The sequence below is a fragment of the Podarcis tiliguerta genome (genome assembly GCF_965153285.1).
Source record: "Podarcis tiliguerta genome assembly, chromosome: 12".
NCBI classification, from domain to species: Eukaryota; Metazoa; Chordata; class Lepidosauria; order Squamata; family Lacertidae; genus Podarcis; species Podarcis tiliguerta.
In genome coordinates, this window is record NC_139545.1 from 58397756 (window position 1) to 58414444 (window position 16689).

General features: G+C 47.9%; 3 protein-coding genes across 6 annotated transcripts in view; all 3 read left to right on the forward strand.

Moving 5' to 3' along the window:
- LOC310661087 (uncharacterized protein) overlaps positions 1 to 15001 on the forward strand; it is a 64647-nt gene extending 49646 nt beyond the window's left edge. Inside the window, exons 2-5 of the mRNA XM_083406869.1 lie at positions 1915 to 2637; positions 5313 to 6035; positions 10223 to 10945; positions 14045 to 15001. Of these exons, the coding sequence (XP_083262995.1) occupies positions 1915 to 2637; positions 5313 to 6035; positions 10223 to 10945; positions 14045 to 14784 (2909 nt within the window). The 3' untranslated portion in view covers positions 14785 to 15001. The remainder of the gene's footprint in view (positions 1 to 1914; positions 2638 to 5312; positions 6036 to 10222; positions 10946 to 14044) is intronic.
- The window catches only part of LOC310660977 (uncharacterized protein), a 776342-nt gene that overhangs the window by 425296 nt on the left and 334357 nt on the right, over positions 1 to 16689 (forward strand). The window lies entirely within an intron of this gene.
- Positions 1 to 16689, forward strand: part of LOC310661044 (GTPase IMAP family member 4-like) — a 195147-nt gene that overhangs the window by 77038 nt on the left and 101420 nt on the right. The gene's annotated exons all lie outside the window — the stretch shown is intronic.

Genomic DNA, 16689 nt, shown 5'->3' on the forward strand with positions numbered 1-16689 from the left:
TGCCCCAATTCACATGGAGGCTGTTTTGTACTGAACCAGACTGACTAGTCCATTTAGAATTGTATTGTCCACACTGGCAGACAGTGGCTTCTCCAGGGCTTCTGAGTGGGGAGGTTCTGGGGGGGGGGCTGAAATGGTGACATGCAGCAGCAGCAGAAGGAAGCAAGTGGGAGAGAGTCCACTGGCTGGAGGGGGGGGACTGGTTGGCATCAGCCCCCTCCCCACTGAAAAGCAGGTGTCTTTAAGAGATGGTCATCTCTGGAGGGTATTTTCATCAGGACTAGGCCCCAAGGCATCTACAGACCATCATCCTGAGTGGCTGCAGCTGTTCAGGGCCCTCCCCAAACCAGCCCACCTGCCTGGGAGCTGAGGAAGGGAGGATATCAGGCCAGGCTGCCAGGGACCCCCAAGGCAGAAACAGAAGCAGGTAAGGGGGGGGGGAGATACAGCTCTGGGTGGAGGAAGGGAATATCCATGTGCTTTCCCCCCAAATGCAGAGGGTGGGAAGATTCTTGAAGAGATTGTGAAGGACAAAGTGTTAGGCATGTTTGTTTATTAATGCTTATACACTTGTTGGTGATAAAAACCACACGCTCTCAAAGCTGTTTCCAAAAAGATTGAACAATGCAACTATCAACAGGAAAAATTAGCAAACCTAATTTAGGACCAATGCATGTAAAAAAGTCATCAGCTGCCTCCCTAGTAATTGAGTCCCAAATCTGCGGGGGCAGAATATGGTGCTTTGAGGTTTTTTCAGGGTTGTGTTTCCATCATAAGTTCCCTCTGGTAATGGAGAGGAGTTTGGGCAAAGCAGGAGCTAATGAACTTCATTTTCTGGTTCTCTTCCGGCTCAGCAATCTGCCTGGACAATGGATGAACGGAGAGCGGAAGTTAGAGGTAAGTCTCTCCCTTCTCCTGAGCCTCCTCTGAAAGAACCACGTGAAGGGGATGGCGAAGGTTGGACCATTTGTGGGCCACAGTTGGAAGGGTGAGGTGACCCCAGGTCCTTAGGGGGATTGTTGCAGTGTATGGACTCTGCATGGTGGCAATTCGGGGGGTGACTTCCCAGGCAAGCGGCAGGTCCACAAATCTGGAAATGAGCAGCCCACTCTCCCTTAAGGAACAAGACTTAGTGGTGCTGCAGGAATAGTTGTTGACTTGGGTCTCCAAGGTGTGAGTGTGGCCAGGTCAATATATTGTTTTCATTCCTGACTGACATGCCAGCTTAGGGTCTTTCTTGAGAATAAGAACCTGGGTGGTGTTTCTACAAGGTGATCTCTCAGTTGGGCTACTGCAATGTGCCATGAAACTGACATCTCTTTAAAACAACTCAGTCCTGGATTCCTAGACATCTTCCTAATTTCTTTCCAGAGACTGCCAAAGCACACGAGAGCAGAAACCTCCATGAAGATCTACGGATTGTTCTTGTTGGGAAGACGGGAGGAGGGAGAAGTGCCACAGGAAACACCATTTTGGGCGAAAAGAAGTTTGAGCTGGGAGGCAAGAGAGCATCTTTAGCAGATGTTACTTCTTCGAAGGAAGATGGCAGAGAGAGAGAGATGGCTGCCTTGCCCTGTGCTTTTATCATTACCTGCACAGGTGAGGCCACACCCACCTCTGGTCACATGCGGAGGAAGTCTGTCCCAGGAAGTTTACCTGCTGGCTGGACAGACATCCCTCCCCATGTTTAAACATGTCCACTCTAGGAATGTTGCAATTGACTGCTCCCCGTGTTTTACATCCCACATTCCAAGGATTGACATTTGCTCTGATTTAGCTTTAAAGGGCAGGTTTTCTTGGGGAAACCAAAACCAGGTCATTGGACACAGAGCTATAACCTGAGGACTGTGCCTGGGAAGCATGGAGGAAAGGGAAGTGTGATTAATATGAACATTCCTTATTCCTTCCCAACAGAGCCTGGGAACCTGAGTCTCTTCCACAAGGATTCCGAACTGCGGGTCGTTCTTGTTGGGAAGACGGGAGGAGGGAGAAGTGCCACAGGAAACACCATTTTGGGGGAGAAGAAGTTCGAGTCCAAAGCTTCACTGAAGCCAGTGACCCAGACTTGCAAGAGAGAAGTCCGGGCAGAGAAATGGGAAGGAAAGCAAATTGTCGTCGTTGACACTCCGGCCATTTTTGACACCTGCCTTCCAGAGCAGCAGAATAATGCAGAGATCCAGAAGTGCCTCTCTCTCTGTGAGCCAGGTCCCCACGCCTTGGTGTTTGTGACGCAGGCCGGTCGTTTCACCGAGGAAGACGCTGTGGCCGCCAAGAGGGTGGAGGAGGTCTTTGGCCCAGAGGCCACAAAGTACATGATCGTCTTGTTCACCCGCAAAGAAGACCTAGAGACACAAAGTCTAAAGGAGTACATAGAGCTATCTGGAAACCGACCTCTTCAGGATTTGGTGAGAAAATGCAAGGGCCGTTGCTGTGCTTTCAACAACAGAGGGACGGGAGAGGAAAGGGCCAGCCAGGTGGAAGAGCTGCTGGTGAAAATCGAGCAGATGATGATGGACAACCAGAACAAGCCTTTCCTCGAGCTGTTTCCAAGAGGACCTACAAGGAGCGCAGCTGAAATGAAACCAGAGGAAGAAGCAATGGATACAGACAAAGGAGGACCAAATGAATTCCCTGAAGGTAGAGTCAAATTATGATTCTGAAGCAGTTAGAGACCTCCCTGGGTTGAGTTTCCCAAGGTAGCCCTTCCTTAAAGAGACCCACCAAATACCTGTGTTTCTTCTTTGTTCAAGTAAGAGCTCAAAGGAGAGCAGAATCCTGCACCTAGAAGGGGGTGGCTCTGTAACTTGCAAGCATTTTGCAAATTATGGAAATGGGTGCAAGAGTTTGCTTGCTTTATGCAATTCAGCACATGAGACCTATGCAGGCATTTGATTCACACATGCAAACCACATGCCCAGCAACCCAATGGTTGGAAATTCTGGGTCATTGGGGCTCCTGGTTGTGGGGTGGCTTCTAATTGTGTTTACCTGAATGTGCTTAGAAGCCCCTTCAGACCCTCTCTCAAAATGTCCAGAGTGGAGTCAGTGCTAGCCAGGACATAGGCAGATGGACATTTGTGTTCTTCCTCCTCACTACAAATGCAGAATCTCTTAAGTTTTGACTTCTCTCTCCCTTACATGGCTGCTCTGACATGGAGAAATGTGGATTTCAATGGATGGTTGTTTTGGTTTGAATATTGTTTCAGAAAGTTTGAATCGGATCACCAGGGGAAGAGACTCCACAATCGCATCCTCACCACTGGGAGGCCCTGGCCACACCACGTCACTGGGGCACCCTGAGCCTCCCCAACCAACAGGACAGGAAGAAAGGAACCCCCTGCCAATCCCAGGAGAATCTGGGGCGACCGATGGAGGGAGAAGTGCTCCAAGGAACCCAGGTCAGTTTGGACTTGAAAGCCCCGGATAACACCTTAAATGGGGACCAGAAAGATTCAGACAGCCCTGGACGGTGCCTCAGTTGACACTGTGATATTATCCACACTCACATTTTACCCACCACATTCCAGGCACACATCCATGATTTGAAACTGTGTCCGCAAATGTTCATTTGTTTGTTTGTTTGTGTGGGATGTGAAACACAAGAGCAGTCAAGTACAACATTCCTAGAGTGAACATGTTTACACATGGGGAGGAATGTTTGTCCAGCCCGCAGGTAAACTTCCTGTTTCCTTCTGGGCTGGGACAGACTTCCTCTACATGTGACTAGAGGTGGGCATGGCTTCACCTGTGCAGGTAACGACAAAAGCACAGGGCAGGGCAGCCATCTCTCTCTTTCACCACATGCATCGAAGAAGCAACATCTGCTTAGCCAAAGATGCCCTCTTGGCTTCCAGCCAAGAGAGGACAAAGGGACTGTCTTCTTATAAGATAGATTCCAAGTGAATGTTACTTCATTAAGCCTAAGTCTGCCTTCTGGGATCTGACTGTGAACAGAATGTGAGTAAACTCTTTTTTATACTTTTGTAAAAGACTGTGTCGTCTCTTCTATTTTATGAGGGAATAAGGGGAAATTACCAGAATAGTTATTATAGAGGTTTTAGCGAGCCTGAGCAAACGCTGCCATTGCAAACTTAAAATAAAGGGGAAAGTATTACTCTGCTGATATTGGGGAACTTGTTAACACAAGCTGGATAAGGATATAATCAGACAATATATCCTCTCCTACATCCCTGAACATTCCCACAGTTTGTTGCCGTGAGGTTTCCCCACATCAACTGACTGTGTAAAGCTGAATCAAAGCAAATGTCATTTCCAATTCTATGAGTCTATGACATTTGCTTTTATTCACTTGCTTTGAACCCCAGTGCCATTTAGTCCAACCCCCTGCAATGCAGGAATCTCAGCTCAAGCATCCCTGGCAGATGGCCATCCAACCTCTGCTTAGAAACCTCCAGGGAAGGAGAGTTCACAACCTCCCGAGGGAGACCGTTCCACTGTCAAATAGCTCTCACTGTCAGAAAATTCTTCCTGCTGTTTAGTCGAAATCTCCTTCCTTGTAACATGTAATGTCAATTCAGGTTTTCCATGTGGGAATGTTCAGGAATGCAGGAGAGGATATATTGTGAGATTATATCCTTATCCAACTTGTGCTAACAAGTTCCCAAAATATCAGCAGAGTAGGACATTCCCTTTTTAAGTTCGCAACGGTAACGTGTGCTCAGGTTCGCTAGAACCTCTATAATAATTACTCTGGTAATTTCCCCTTTGTTCCCTCTTAAAATAGAAGACACGACACAGTCTTTTATAAAAGTATAAAAAGAGTTTACTCACATTCTGTTCACAATAGGATCCCAGAAGGCAGACAGGCTTCATAAGGTAATATACATTTAGAATCTATCTTATAGGAAGATAGTCCCTTTGTCCTCTCTTGGCTGGGAGGCAAGAGAGCATCTTTAGCAGATGTTACTTCTTCGAAGGAAGATGGCAGAGAGAGAGAGATGGCTGCCTTGCCCTGTGCTTTTATCATTACCTGCACAGGTGAGGCCACACCCACCTCTGGTCACATGCGGAGGAAGTCTGTCCCAGGAAGTTTACCTGCTGGCTGGACAGACATCCCTCCCCATGTTTAAACATGTCCACTCTAGGAATGTTGCAATTGACTGCTCCCCGTGTTTTACATCCCACATTCCAAGGATTGACATTTGCTCTGATTTAGCTTTAAAGGGCAGGTTTTCTTGGGGAAACCAAAACCAGGTCATTGGACACAGAGCTATAACCTGAGGACTGTGCCTGGGAAGCATGGAGGAAAGGGAAGTGTGATTAATATGAACATTCCTTATTCCTTCCCAACAGAGCCTGGGAACCTGAGTCTCTTCCACAAGGATTCCGAACTGCGGGTCGTTCTTGTTGGGAAGACGGGAGGAGGGAGAAGTGCCACAGGAAACACCATTTTGGGGGAGAAGAAGTTCGAGTCCAAAGCTTCACTGAAGCCAGTGACCCAGACTTGCAAGAGAGAAGTCCGGGCAGAGAAATGGGAAGGAAAGCAAATTGTCGTCGTTGACACTCCGGCCATTTTTGACACCTGCCTTCCAGAGCAGCAGAATAATGCAGAGATCCAGAAGTGCCTCTCTCTCTGTGAGCCAGGTCCCCACGCCTTGGTGTTTGTGACGCAGGCCGGTCGTTTCACCGAGGAAGACGCTGTGGCCGCCAAGAGGGTGGAGGAGGTCTTTGGCCCAGAGGCCACAAAGTACATGATCGTCTTGTTCACCCGCAAAGAAGACCTAGAGACACAAAGTCTAAAGGAGTACATAGAGCTATCTGGAAACCGACCTCTTCAGGATTTGGTGAGAAAATGCAAGGGCCGTTGCTGTGCTTTCAACAACAGAGGGACGGGAGAGGAAAGGGCCAGCCAGGTGGAAGAGCTGCTGGTGAAAATCGAGCAGATGATGATGGACAACCAGAACAAGCCTTTCCTCGAGCTGTTTCCAAGAGGACCTACAAGGAGCGCAGCTGAAATGAAACCAGAGGAAGAAGCAATGGATACAGACAAAGGAGGACCAAATGAATTCCCTGAAGGTAGAATCAAATTATGATTCTGAAGCAGTTAGAGACCTCCCTGGGTTGAGTTTCCTAAGGTACCCCTTCCTTAAAGAGACCCACCAAATACCTGTGTTTCTTCTTTGTTCAAGTAAGAGCTCAAAGGAGAGCAGAATCCTGCACCTAGAAGGGGGAGGCTCTGTAACTTGCAAACATTTTGCAAATTATGGAAATGGGTGCAAGAGTTTGCTTGCTTTATGCAATTCAGCACATGAGACCTATGCAGGCATTGATTCACACCTGCAAACCACGTGCCCAGCAACCCAATAGTTGGAAATTCTGGGTCATTGGGGCTCCTGGTTGTGGGGTGGCTTCTAATTGTGTTTACCTGAATGTGCTTAGAAGCCCCTTCAGACCCTCTCTCAAAATGTCCAGAGTGGAGTCAGTGCTAGCCAGGACATAGGCAGATGGACATTTGTGTTCTTCCTCCTCACTACAAATGCAGAATCTCTTAAGTTTTGACTTCGCTCTCCTCCTCACTTTCCCCCCAAATTAAGCACAGCTCTCCACATTTCAACATATACCCTAGTATATACATTTTTCTGGGTGGCGCTGAGGGTTAAAGCCTCAGCACCTAGGACTTGCCGATCGAAAGGTCAGCGGTTCGAATCCCTGTGGCGGGGTGCGCTCCCGTCGCTCGGTCCCAGCGCCTGCCAACCTAGCAGTTCGAAAGCTCCCCCGGGTGCAAGTAGATAAATAGGGACCGCTTACCAGCGGGAAGGTAAACGGCATTCCGTGTGCTGCGCTGGCTCGCCAGAGCAGCAATGTCACGCTGGCCACGTGACCCGGAAGTGTCTGCGCTGGCTCCCGGCCTTTAGAGTGAGATGAGCGCACAACCCTGACAAGACTGGCCTGTATGGGCAGGGGTACCTTTACCTTTACATACATTTTTCTACACCTTACATGGCTGCTCTGACATGGAGAAATGTGGATTTCAATGGATGGTTGTTTTGGTTTGAATATTGTTTCAGAAAGTTTGAATCGGATCACCAGGGGAAGAGACTCCACAATCGCATCCTCACCACTGGGAGGCCCTGGCCACACCACGTCACTGGGGCACCCTGAGCCTCCCCAACCAACAGGACAGGAAGAAAGGAACCCCCTGCCAATCCCAGGAGAATCTGGGGCGACCGATGGAGGGAGAAGTGCTCCAAGGAACCCAGGTCAGTTTGGACTTGAAAGCCCCGGATAACACCTTAAATGGGGACCAGAAAGATTCAGACAGCCCTGGACGGTGCCTCAGTTGACACTGTGATATTATCCACACTCACATTTTACCCACCACATTCCAGGCACACATCCATGATTTGAAACTGTGTCCGCAAATGTTCATTTGTTTGTTTGTTTGTGTGGGATGTGAAACACAAGAGCAGTCAAGTACAACATTCCTAGAGTGAACATGTTTACACATGGGGAGGAATGTTTGTCCAGCCCGCAGGTAAACTTCCTGTTTCCTTCTGGGCTGGGACAGACTTCCTCTACATGTGACTAGAGGTGGGCATGGCTTCACCTGTGCAGGTAACGACAAAAGCACAGGGCAGGGCAGCCATCTCTCTCTTTCACCACATGCATCGAAGAAGCAACATCTGCTTAGCCAAAGATGCCCTCTTGGCTTCCAGCCAAGAGAGGACAAAGGGACTGTCTTCTTATAAGATAGATTCCAAGTGAATGTTACTTCATTAAGCCTAAGTCTGCCTTCTGGGATCTGACTGTGAACAGAATGTGAGTAAACTCTTTTTTATACTTCTGTAAAAGACTGTGTCGTCTCTTCTATTTTATGAGGGAATAAGGGGAAATTACCAGAATAGTTATTATAGAGGTTTTAGCGAGCCTGAGCAAACGCTGCCATTGCAAACTTAAAATAAAGGGGAAAGTATTACTCTGCTGATATTGGGGAACTTGTTAACACAAGCTGGATAAGGATATAATCAGACAATATATCCTCTCCTACATCCCTGAACATTCCCACAGTTTGTTGCCGTGAGGTTTCCCCACATCAACTGACTGTGTAAAGCTGAATCACTCCACTCAAAGCTGATTACCACTCAGTGGATTTCTAACTGGCTGACTGACCGGACCCAAAGGGTGCTCATCAATGGTTCCTCTTCATCCTGGAGAAGAGTGACTAGTGGGGTGCCACAGGGTTCTGTCTTGGGCCCGGTCTTATTCAACATCTTTATCAACGACTTGGATGATGGACTCAAGGGCATCCTGATCAAATTTGCAGATGACACCAAACTGGGAGGGGTGGCTAACACCTCAGAAGACAGGATCACACTTCAAAACGACCTTGACAGATTAGAGAACTGGGCCAAAACAAACAAGATGAATTTTAACAGGGAGAAATGTAAAGTATTGCACTTGGGCAAAAAAAATGAGAGGCACAAATACAAGATGGGTGACACCTGGCTTGAGAGCAGTACATGTGAAAAGGATCTAGGAGTCTTGGTTGACCACAAACTTAACATGAGCCAACAGTGTGACGCGGCAGCTAAAAAAGCCAATGCAATTCTGGGCTGCATCAATAGGAGTATAGCATCTAGATCAAGGGAAGTTATAGTGCCACTGTATTCTGCTCTGGTCAGACCTCACCTGGAGTACTGTGTCCAGTTCTGGGCACCACAGTTCAAGAAGGACACTGACAAACTAGAACGTGTACAGAGGAGGGCAACCAAAATGGTCAAAGGCCTGGAAACAATGCCTTATGAGGATCGGCTAAGGGAGCTGGGCATGTTTAGCCTGGAGAAGAGGAGGTTAAGGGGTGATATGATAGCCATGTTCAAATATATAAAAGGATGTCACATAGAGGAGGGAGAAAGGTTGTTTTCTGCTGCTCCAGAGAAGCGGACACGGAGCAATGGATACAAACTACAAGAAAGAAGATTCCACCTAAACATTAGGAAGAACTTCCTGACAGTAAAAGCTGTTCGACAGTGGAATTTGCTGCCAAGGAGTGTGGTGGAGTCTCCTTCTTTGGAGGTCTTTAAGCAGAGGCTTGACAACCATATGTCAGGAGTGCTCTGATGGTGTTTCCTGCTTGGCAGGGGGTTGGACTCGATGACCCTTGTGGTCTCTTCCAACTCTATGATTCTATGATTCTATGAATCAAAGCAAATGTCATTTCCAATTCTATGAGTCTATGACATTTGCTTTTATTCACTTGCTTTGAACCCCAGTGCCATTTAGTCCAACCCCCTGCAATGCAGGAATCTCAGCTCAAGCATCCCTGGCAGATGGCCATCCAACCTCTGCTTAGAAACCTCCAGGGAAGGAGAGTTCACAACCTCCCGAGGGAGACCGTTCCACTGTCAAATAGCTCTCACTGTCAGAAAATTCTTCCTGCTGTTTAGTCGAAATCTCCTTCCTTGTAACATGTAATGTCAATTCAGGTTTTCCATGTGGGAATGTTCAGGAATGCAGGAGAGGATATATTGTGAGATTATATCCTTATCCAACTTGTGCTAACAAGTTCCCAAAATATCAGCAGAGTAGGACATTCCCTTTTTAAGTTCGCAACGGTAACGTGTGCTCAGGTTCGCTAGAACCTCTATAATAATTACTCTGGTAATTTCCCCTTTGTTCCCTCTTAAAATAGAAGACACGACACAGTCTTTTATAAAAGTATAAAAAGAGTTTACTCACATTCTGTTCACAATAGGATCCCAGAAGGCAGACAGGCTTCATAAGGTAATATACATTTAGAATCTATCTTATAGGAAGATAGTCCCTTTGTCCTCTCTTGGCTGGGAGGCAAGAGAGCATCTTTAGCAGATGTTACTTCTTCGAAGGAAGATGGCAGAGAGAGAGAGAGATGGCTGCCTTGCCCTGTGCTTTTATCATTACCTGCACAGGTGAGGCCACACCCACCTCTGGTCACATGCGGAGGAAGTCTGTCCCAGGAAGTTTACCTGCTGGCTGGACAGACATCCCTCCCCATGTTTAAACATGTCCACTCTAGGAATGTTGCAATTGACTGCTCCCCGTGTTTTACATCCCACATTCCAAGGATTGACATTTGCTCTGATTTAGCTTTAAAGGGCAGGTTTTCTTGGGGAAACCAAAACCAGGTCATTGGACACAGAGCTATAACCTGAGGACTGTGCCTGGGAAGCATGGAGGAAAGGGAAGTGTGATTAATATGAACATTCCTTATTCCTTCCCAACAGAGCCTGGGAACCTGAGTCGATCCCACAAGGATTCCGAACTGCGGGTCGTTCTTGTTGGGAAGACGGGAGGAGGGAGAAGTGCCACAGGAAACACCATTTTGGGGGAGAAGAAGTTCGAGTCCAAAGCTTCACTGAAGCCAGTGACCCAGACTTGCAAGAGAGAAGTCCGGGCAGAGAAATGGGAAGGAAAGCAAATTGTCGTCGTTGACACTCCGGCCATTTTTGACACCTGCCTTCCAGAGCAGCAGAATAATGCAGAGATCCAGAAGTGCCTCTCTCTCTGTGAGCCAGGTCCCCACGCCTTGGTGTTTGTGACGCAGGCCGGTCGTTTCACCGAGGAAGACGCTGTGGCCGCCAAGAGGGTGGAGGAGGTCTTTGGCCCAGAGGCCACAAAGTACATGATCGTCTTGTTCACCCGCAAAGAAGACCTAGAGACACAAAGTCTAAAGGAGTACATAGAGCTATCTGGAAACCGACCTCTTCAGGATTTGGTGAGAAAATGCAAGGGCCGTTGCTGTGCTTTCAACAACAGAGGGACGGGAGAGGAAAGGGCCAGCCAGGTGGAAGAGCTGCTGGTGAAAATCGAGCAGATGATGATGGACAACCAGAACAAGCCTTTCCTCGAGCTGTTTCCAAGAGGACCTACAAGGAGCGCAGCTGAAATGAAACCAGAGGAAGAAGCAATGGATACAGACAAAGGAGGACCAAATGAATTCCCTGAAGGTAGAATCAAATTATGATTCTGAAGCAGTTAGAGACCTCCCTGGGTTGAGTTTCCTAAGGTACCCCTTCCTTAAAGAGACCCACCAAATACCTGTGTTTCTTCTTTGTTCAAGTAAGAGCTCAAAGGAGAGCAGAATCCTGCACCTAGAAGGGGGAGGCTCTGTAACTTGCAAACATTTTGCAAATTATGGAAATGGGTGCAAGAGTTTGCTTGCTTTATGCAATTCAGCACATGAGACCTATGCAGGCATTGATTCACACCTGCAAACCACGTGCCCAGCAACCCAATAGTTGGAAATTCTGGGTCATTGGGGCTCCTGGTTGTGGGGTGGCTTCTAATTGTGTTTACCTGAATGTGCTTAGAAGCCCCTTCAGACCCTCTCTCAAAATGTCCAGAGTGGAGTCAGTGCTAGCCAGGACATAGGCAGATGGACATTTGTGTTCTTCCTCCTCACTACAAATGCAGAATCTCTTAAGTTTTGACTTCGCTCTCCTCCTCACTTTCCCCCCAAATTAAGCACAGCTCTCCACATTTCAACATATACCCTAGTATATACATTTTTCTGGGTGGCGCTGAGGGTTAAAGCCTCAGCACCTAGGACTTGCCGATCGAAAGGTCAGCGGTTCGAATCCCTGTGGCGGGGTGCGCTCCCGTCGCTCGGTCCCAGCGCCTGCCAACCTAGCAGTTCGAAAGCTCCCCCGGGTGCAAGTAGATAAATAGGGACCGCTTACCAGCGGGAAGGTAAACGGCATTCCGTGTGCTGCGCTGGCTCGCCAGAGCAGCAATGTCACGCTGGCCACGTGACCCGGAAGTGTCTGCGCTGGCTCCCGGCCTTTAGAGTGAGATGAGCGCACAACCCTGACAAGACTGGCCTGTATGGGCAGGGGTACCTTTACCTTTACATACATTTTTCTACACCTTACATGGCTGCTCTGACATGGAGAAATGTGGATTTCAATGGATGGTTGTTTTGGTTTGAATATTGTTTCAGAAAGTTTGAATCGGATCACCAGGGGAAGAGACTCCACAATCGCATCCTCACCACTGGGAGGCCCTGGCCACACCACGTCACTGGGGCACCCTGAGCCTCCCCAACCAACAGGACAGGAAGAAAGGAACCCCCTGCCAATCCCAGGAGAATCTGGGGCGACCGATGGAGGGAGAAGTGCTCCAAGGAACCCAGGTCAGTTTGGACTTGAAAGCCCCGGATAACACCTTAAATGGGGACCAGAAAGATTCAGACAGCCCTGGACGGTGCCTCAGTTGACACTGTGATATTATCCACACTCACATTTTACCCACCACATTCCAGGCACACATCCATGATTTGAAACTGTGTCCGCAAATGTTCATTTGTTTGTTTGTTTGTGTGGGATGTGAAACACAAGAGCAGTCAAGTACAACATTCCTAGAGTGAACATGTTTACACATGGGGAGGAATGTTTGTCCAGCCCGCAGGTAAACTTCCTGTTTCCTTCTGGGCTGGGACAGACTTCCTCTACATGTGACTAGAGGTGGGCATGGCTTCACCTGTGCAGGTAACGACAAAAGCACAGGGCAGGGCAGCCATCTCTCTCTTTCACCACATGCATCGAAGAAGCAACATCTGCTTAGCCAAAGATGCCCTCTTGGCTTCCAGCCAAGAGAGGACAAAGGGACTGTCTTCTTATAAGATAGATTCCAAGTGAATGTTACTTCATTAAGCCTAAGTCTGCCTTCTGGGATCTGACTGTGAACAGAATGTGAGTAAACTCTTTTTTATACTTTTGTAAAAGACTGTGTCGTCTCTTCTATTTTATGAGGGAATAAGGGGAAATTACCAGAATAGTTATTATAGAGGTTTTAGCGAGCCTGAGCAAACGCTGCCATTGCAAACTTAAAATAAAGGGGAAAGTATTACTCTGCTGATATTGGGGAACTTGTTAACACAAGCTGGATAAGGATATAATCAGACAATATATCCTCTCCTACATCCCTGAACATTCCCACAGTTTGTTGCCGTGAGGTTTCCCCACATCAACTGACTGTGTAAAGCTGAATCAAAGCAAATGTCATTTCCAATTCTATGAGTCTATGACATTTGCTTTTATTCACTTGCTTTGAACCCCAGTGCCATTTAGTCCAACCCCCTGCAATGCAGGAATCTCAGCTCAAGCATCCCTGGCAGATGGCCATCCAACCTCTGCTTAGAAACCTCCAGGGAAGGAGAGTTCACAACCTCCCGAGGGAGACCGTTCCACTGTCAAATAGCTCTCACTGTCAGAAAATTCTTCCTGCTGTTTAGTCGAAATCTCCTTCCTTGTAACATGTAATGTCAATTCAGGTTTTCCATGTGGGAATGTTCAGGAATGCAGGAGAGGATATATTGTGAGATTATATCCTTATCCAACTTGTGCTAACAAGTTCCCAAAATATCAGCAGAGTAGGACATTCCCTTTTTAAGTTCGCAACGGTAACGTGTGCTCAGGTTCGCTAGAACCTCTATAATAATTACTCTGGTAATTTCCCCTTTGTTCCCTCTTAAAATAGAAGACACGACACAGTCTTTTATAAAAGTATAAAAAGAGTTTACTCACATTCTGTTCACAATAGGATCCCAGAAGGCAGACAGGCTTCATAAGGTAATATACATTTAGAATCTATCTTATAGGAAGATAGTCCCTTTGTCCTCTCTTGGCTGGGAGGCAAGAGAGCATCTTTAGCAGATGTTACTTCTTCGAAGGAAGATGGCAGAGAGAGAGAGATGGCTGCCTTGCCCTGTGCTTTTATCATTACCTGCACAGGTGAGGCCACACCCACCTCTGGTCACATGCGGAGGAAGTCTGTCCCAGGAAGTTTACCTGCTGGCTGGACAGACATCCCTCCCCATGTTTAAACATGTCCACTCTAGGAATGTTGCAATTGACTGCTCCCCGTGTTTTACATCCCACATTCCAAGGATTGACATTTGCTCTGATTTAGCTTTAAAGGGCAGGTTTTCTTGGGGAAACCAAAACCAGGTCATTGGACACAGAGCTATAACCTGAGGACTGTGCCTGGGAAGCATGGAGGAAAGGGAAGTGTGATTAATATGAACATTCCTTATTCCTTCCCAACAGAGCCTGGGAACCTGAGTCGATCCCACAAGGATTCCGAACTGCGGGTCGTTCTTGTTGGGAAGACGGGAGGAGGGAGAAGTGCCACAGGAAACACCATTTTGGGGGAGAAGAAGTTCGAGTCCAAAGCTTCACTGAAGCCAGTGACCCAGACTTGCAAGAGAGAAGTCCGGGCAGAGAAATGGGAAGGAAAGCAAATTGTCGTCGTTGACACTCCGGCCATTTTTGACACCTGCCTTCCAGAGCAGCAGAATAATGCAGAGATCCAGAAGTGCCTCTCTCTCTGTGAGCCAGGTCCCCACGCCTTGGTGTTTGTGACGCAGGCCGGTCGTTTCACCGAGGAAGACGCTGTGGCCGCCAAGAGGGTGGAGGAGGTCTTTGGCCCAGAGGCCACAAAGTACATGATCGTCTTGTTCACCCGCAAAGAAGACCTAGAGACACAAAGTCTAAAGGAGTACATAGAGCTATCTGGAAACCGACCTCTTCAGGATTTGGTGAGAAAATGCAAGGGCCGTTGCTGTGCTTTCAACAACAGAGGGACGGGAGAGGAAAGGGCCAGCCAGGTGGAAGAGCTGCTGGTGAAAATCGAGCAGATGATGATGGACAACCAGAACAAGCCTTTCCTCGAGCTGTTTCCAAGAGGACCTACAAGGAGCGCAGCTGAAATGAAACCAGAGGAAGAAGCAATGGATACAGACAAAGGAGGACCAAATGAATTCCCTGAAGGTAGAATCAAATTATGATTCTGAAGCAGTTAGAGACCTCCCTGGGTTGAGTTTCCTAAGGTACCCCTTCCTTAAAGAGACCCACCAAATACCTGTGTTTCTTCTTTGTTCAAGTAAGAGCTCAAAGGAGAGCAGAATCCTGCACCTAGAAGGGGGAGGCTCTGTAACTTGCAAACATTTTGCAAATTATGGAAATGGGTGCAAGAGTTTGCTTGCTTTATGCAATTCAGCACATGAGACCTATGCAGGCATTGATTCACACCTGCAAACCACGTGCCCAGCAACCCAATAGTTGGAAATTCTGGGTCATTGGGGCTCCTGGTTGTGGGGTGGCTTCTAATTGTGTTTACCTGAATGTGCTTAGAAGCCCCTTCAGACCCTCTCTCAAAATGTCCAGAGTGGAGTCAGTGCTAGCCAGGACATAGGCAGATGGACATTTGTGTTCTTCCTCCTCACTACAAATGCAGAATCTCTTAAGTTTTGACTTCGCTCTCCTCCTCACTTTCCCCCCAAATTAAGCACAGCTCTCCACATTTCAACATATACCCTAGTATATACATTTTTCTGGGTGGCGCTGAGGGTTAAAGCCTCAGCACCTAGGACTTGCCGATCGAAAGGTCAGCGGTTCGAATCCCTGTGGCGGGGTGCGCTCCCGTCGCTCGGTCCCAGCGCCTGCCAACCTAGCAGTTCGAAAGCTCCCCCGGGTGCAAGTAGATAAATAGGGACCGCTTACCAGCGGGAAGGTAAACGGCATTCCGTGTGCTGCGCTGGCTCGCCAGAGCAGCAATGTCACGCTGGCCACGTGACCCGGAAGTGTCTGCGCTGGCTCCCGGCCTTTAGAGTGAGATGAGCGCACAACCCTGACAAGACTGGCCTGTATGGGCAGGGGTACCTTTACCTTTACATACATTTTTCTACACCTTACATGGCTGCTCTGACATGGAGAAATGTGGATTTCAATGGATGGTTGTTTTGGTTTGAATATTGTTTCAGAAAGTTTGAATCGGATCACCAGGGGAAGAGACTCCACAATCGCATCCTCACCACTGGGAGGCCCTGGCCACACCACGTCACTGGGGCACCCTGAGCCTCCCCAACCAACAGGACAGGAAGAAAGGAACCCCCTGCCAATCCCAGGAGAATCTGGGGCGACCGATGGAGGGAGAAGTGCTCCAAGGAACCCAGGTCAGTTTGGACTTGAAAGCCCCGGATAACACCTTAAATGGGGACCAGAAAGATTCAGACAGCCCTGGACGGTGCCTCAGTTGACACTGTGATATTATCCACACTCACATTTTACCCACCACATTCCAGGCACACATCCATGATTTGAAACTGTGTCCGCAAATGTTCATTTGTTTGTTTGTTTGTGTGGGATGTGAAACACAAGAGCAGTCAAGTACAACATTCCTAGAGTGAACATGTTTACACATGGGGAGGAATGTTTGTCCAGCCCGCAGGTAAACTTCCTGTTTCCTTCTGGGCTGGGACAGACTTCCTCTACATGTGACTAGAGGTGGGCATGGCTTCACCTGTGCAGGTAACGACAAAAGCACAGGGCAGGGCAGCCATCTCTCTCTTTCACCACATGCATCGAAGAAGCAACATCTGCTTAGCCAAAGATGCCCTCTTGGCTTCCAGCCAAGAGAGGACAAAGGGACTGTCTTCTTATAAGATAGATTCCAAGTGAATGTTACTTCATTAAGCCTAAGTCTGCCTTCTGGGATCTGACTGTGAACAGAATGTGAGTAAACTCTTTTTTATACTTTTGTAAAAGACTGTGTCGTCTCTTCTATTTTATGAGGGAATAAGGGGAAATTACCAGAATAGTTATTATAGAGGTTTTAGCGAGCCTGAGCAAACGCTGCCATTGCAAACTTAAAATAAAGGGGAAAGTATTACTCTGCTGATATTGGGGAACTT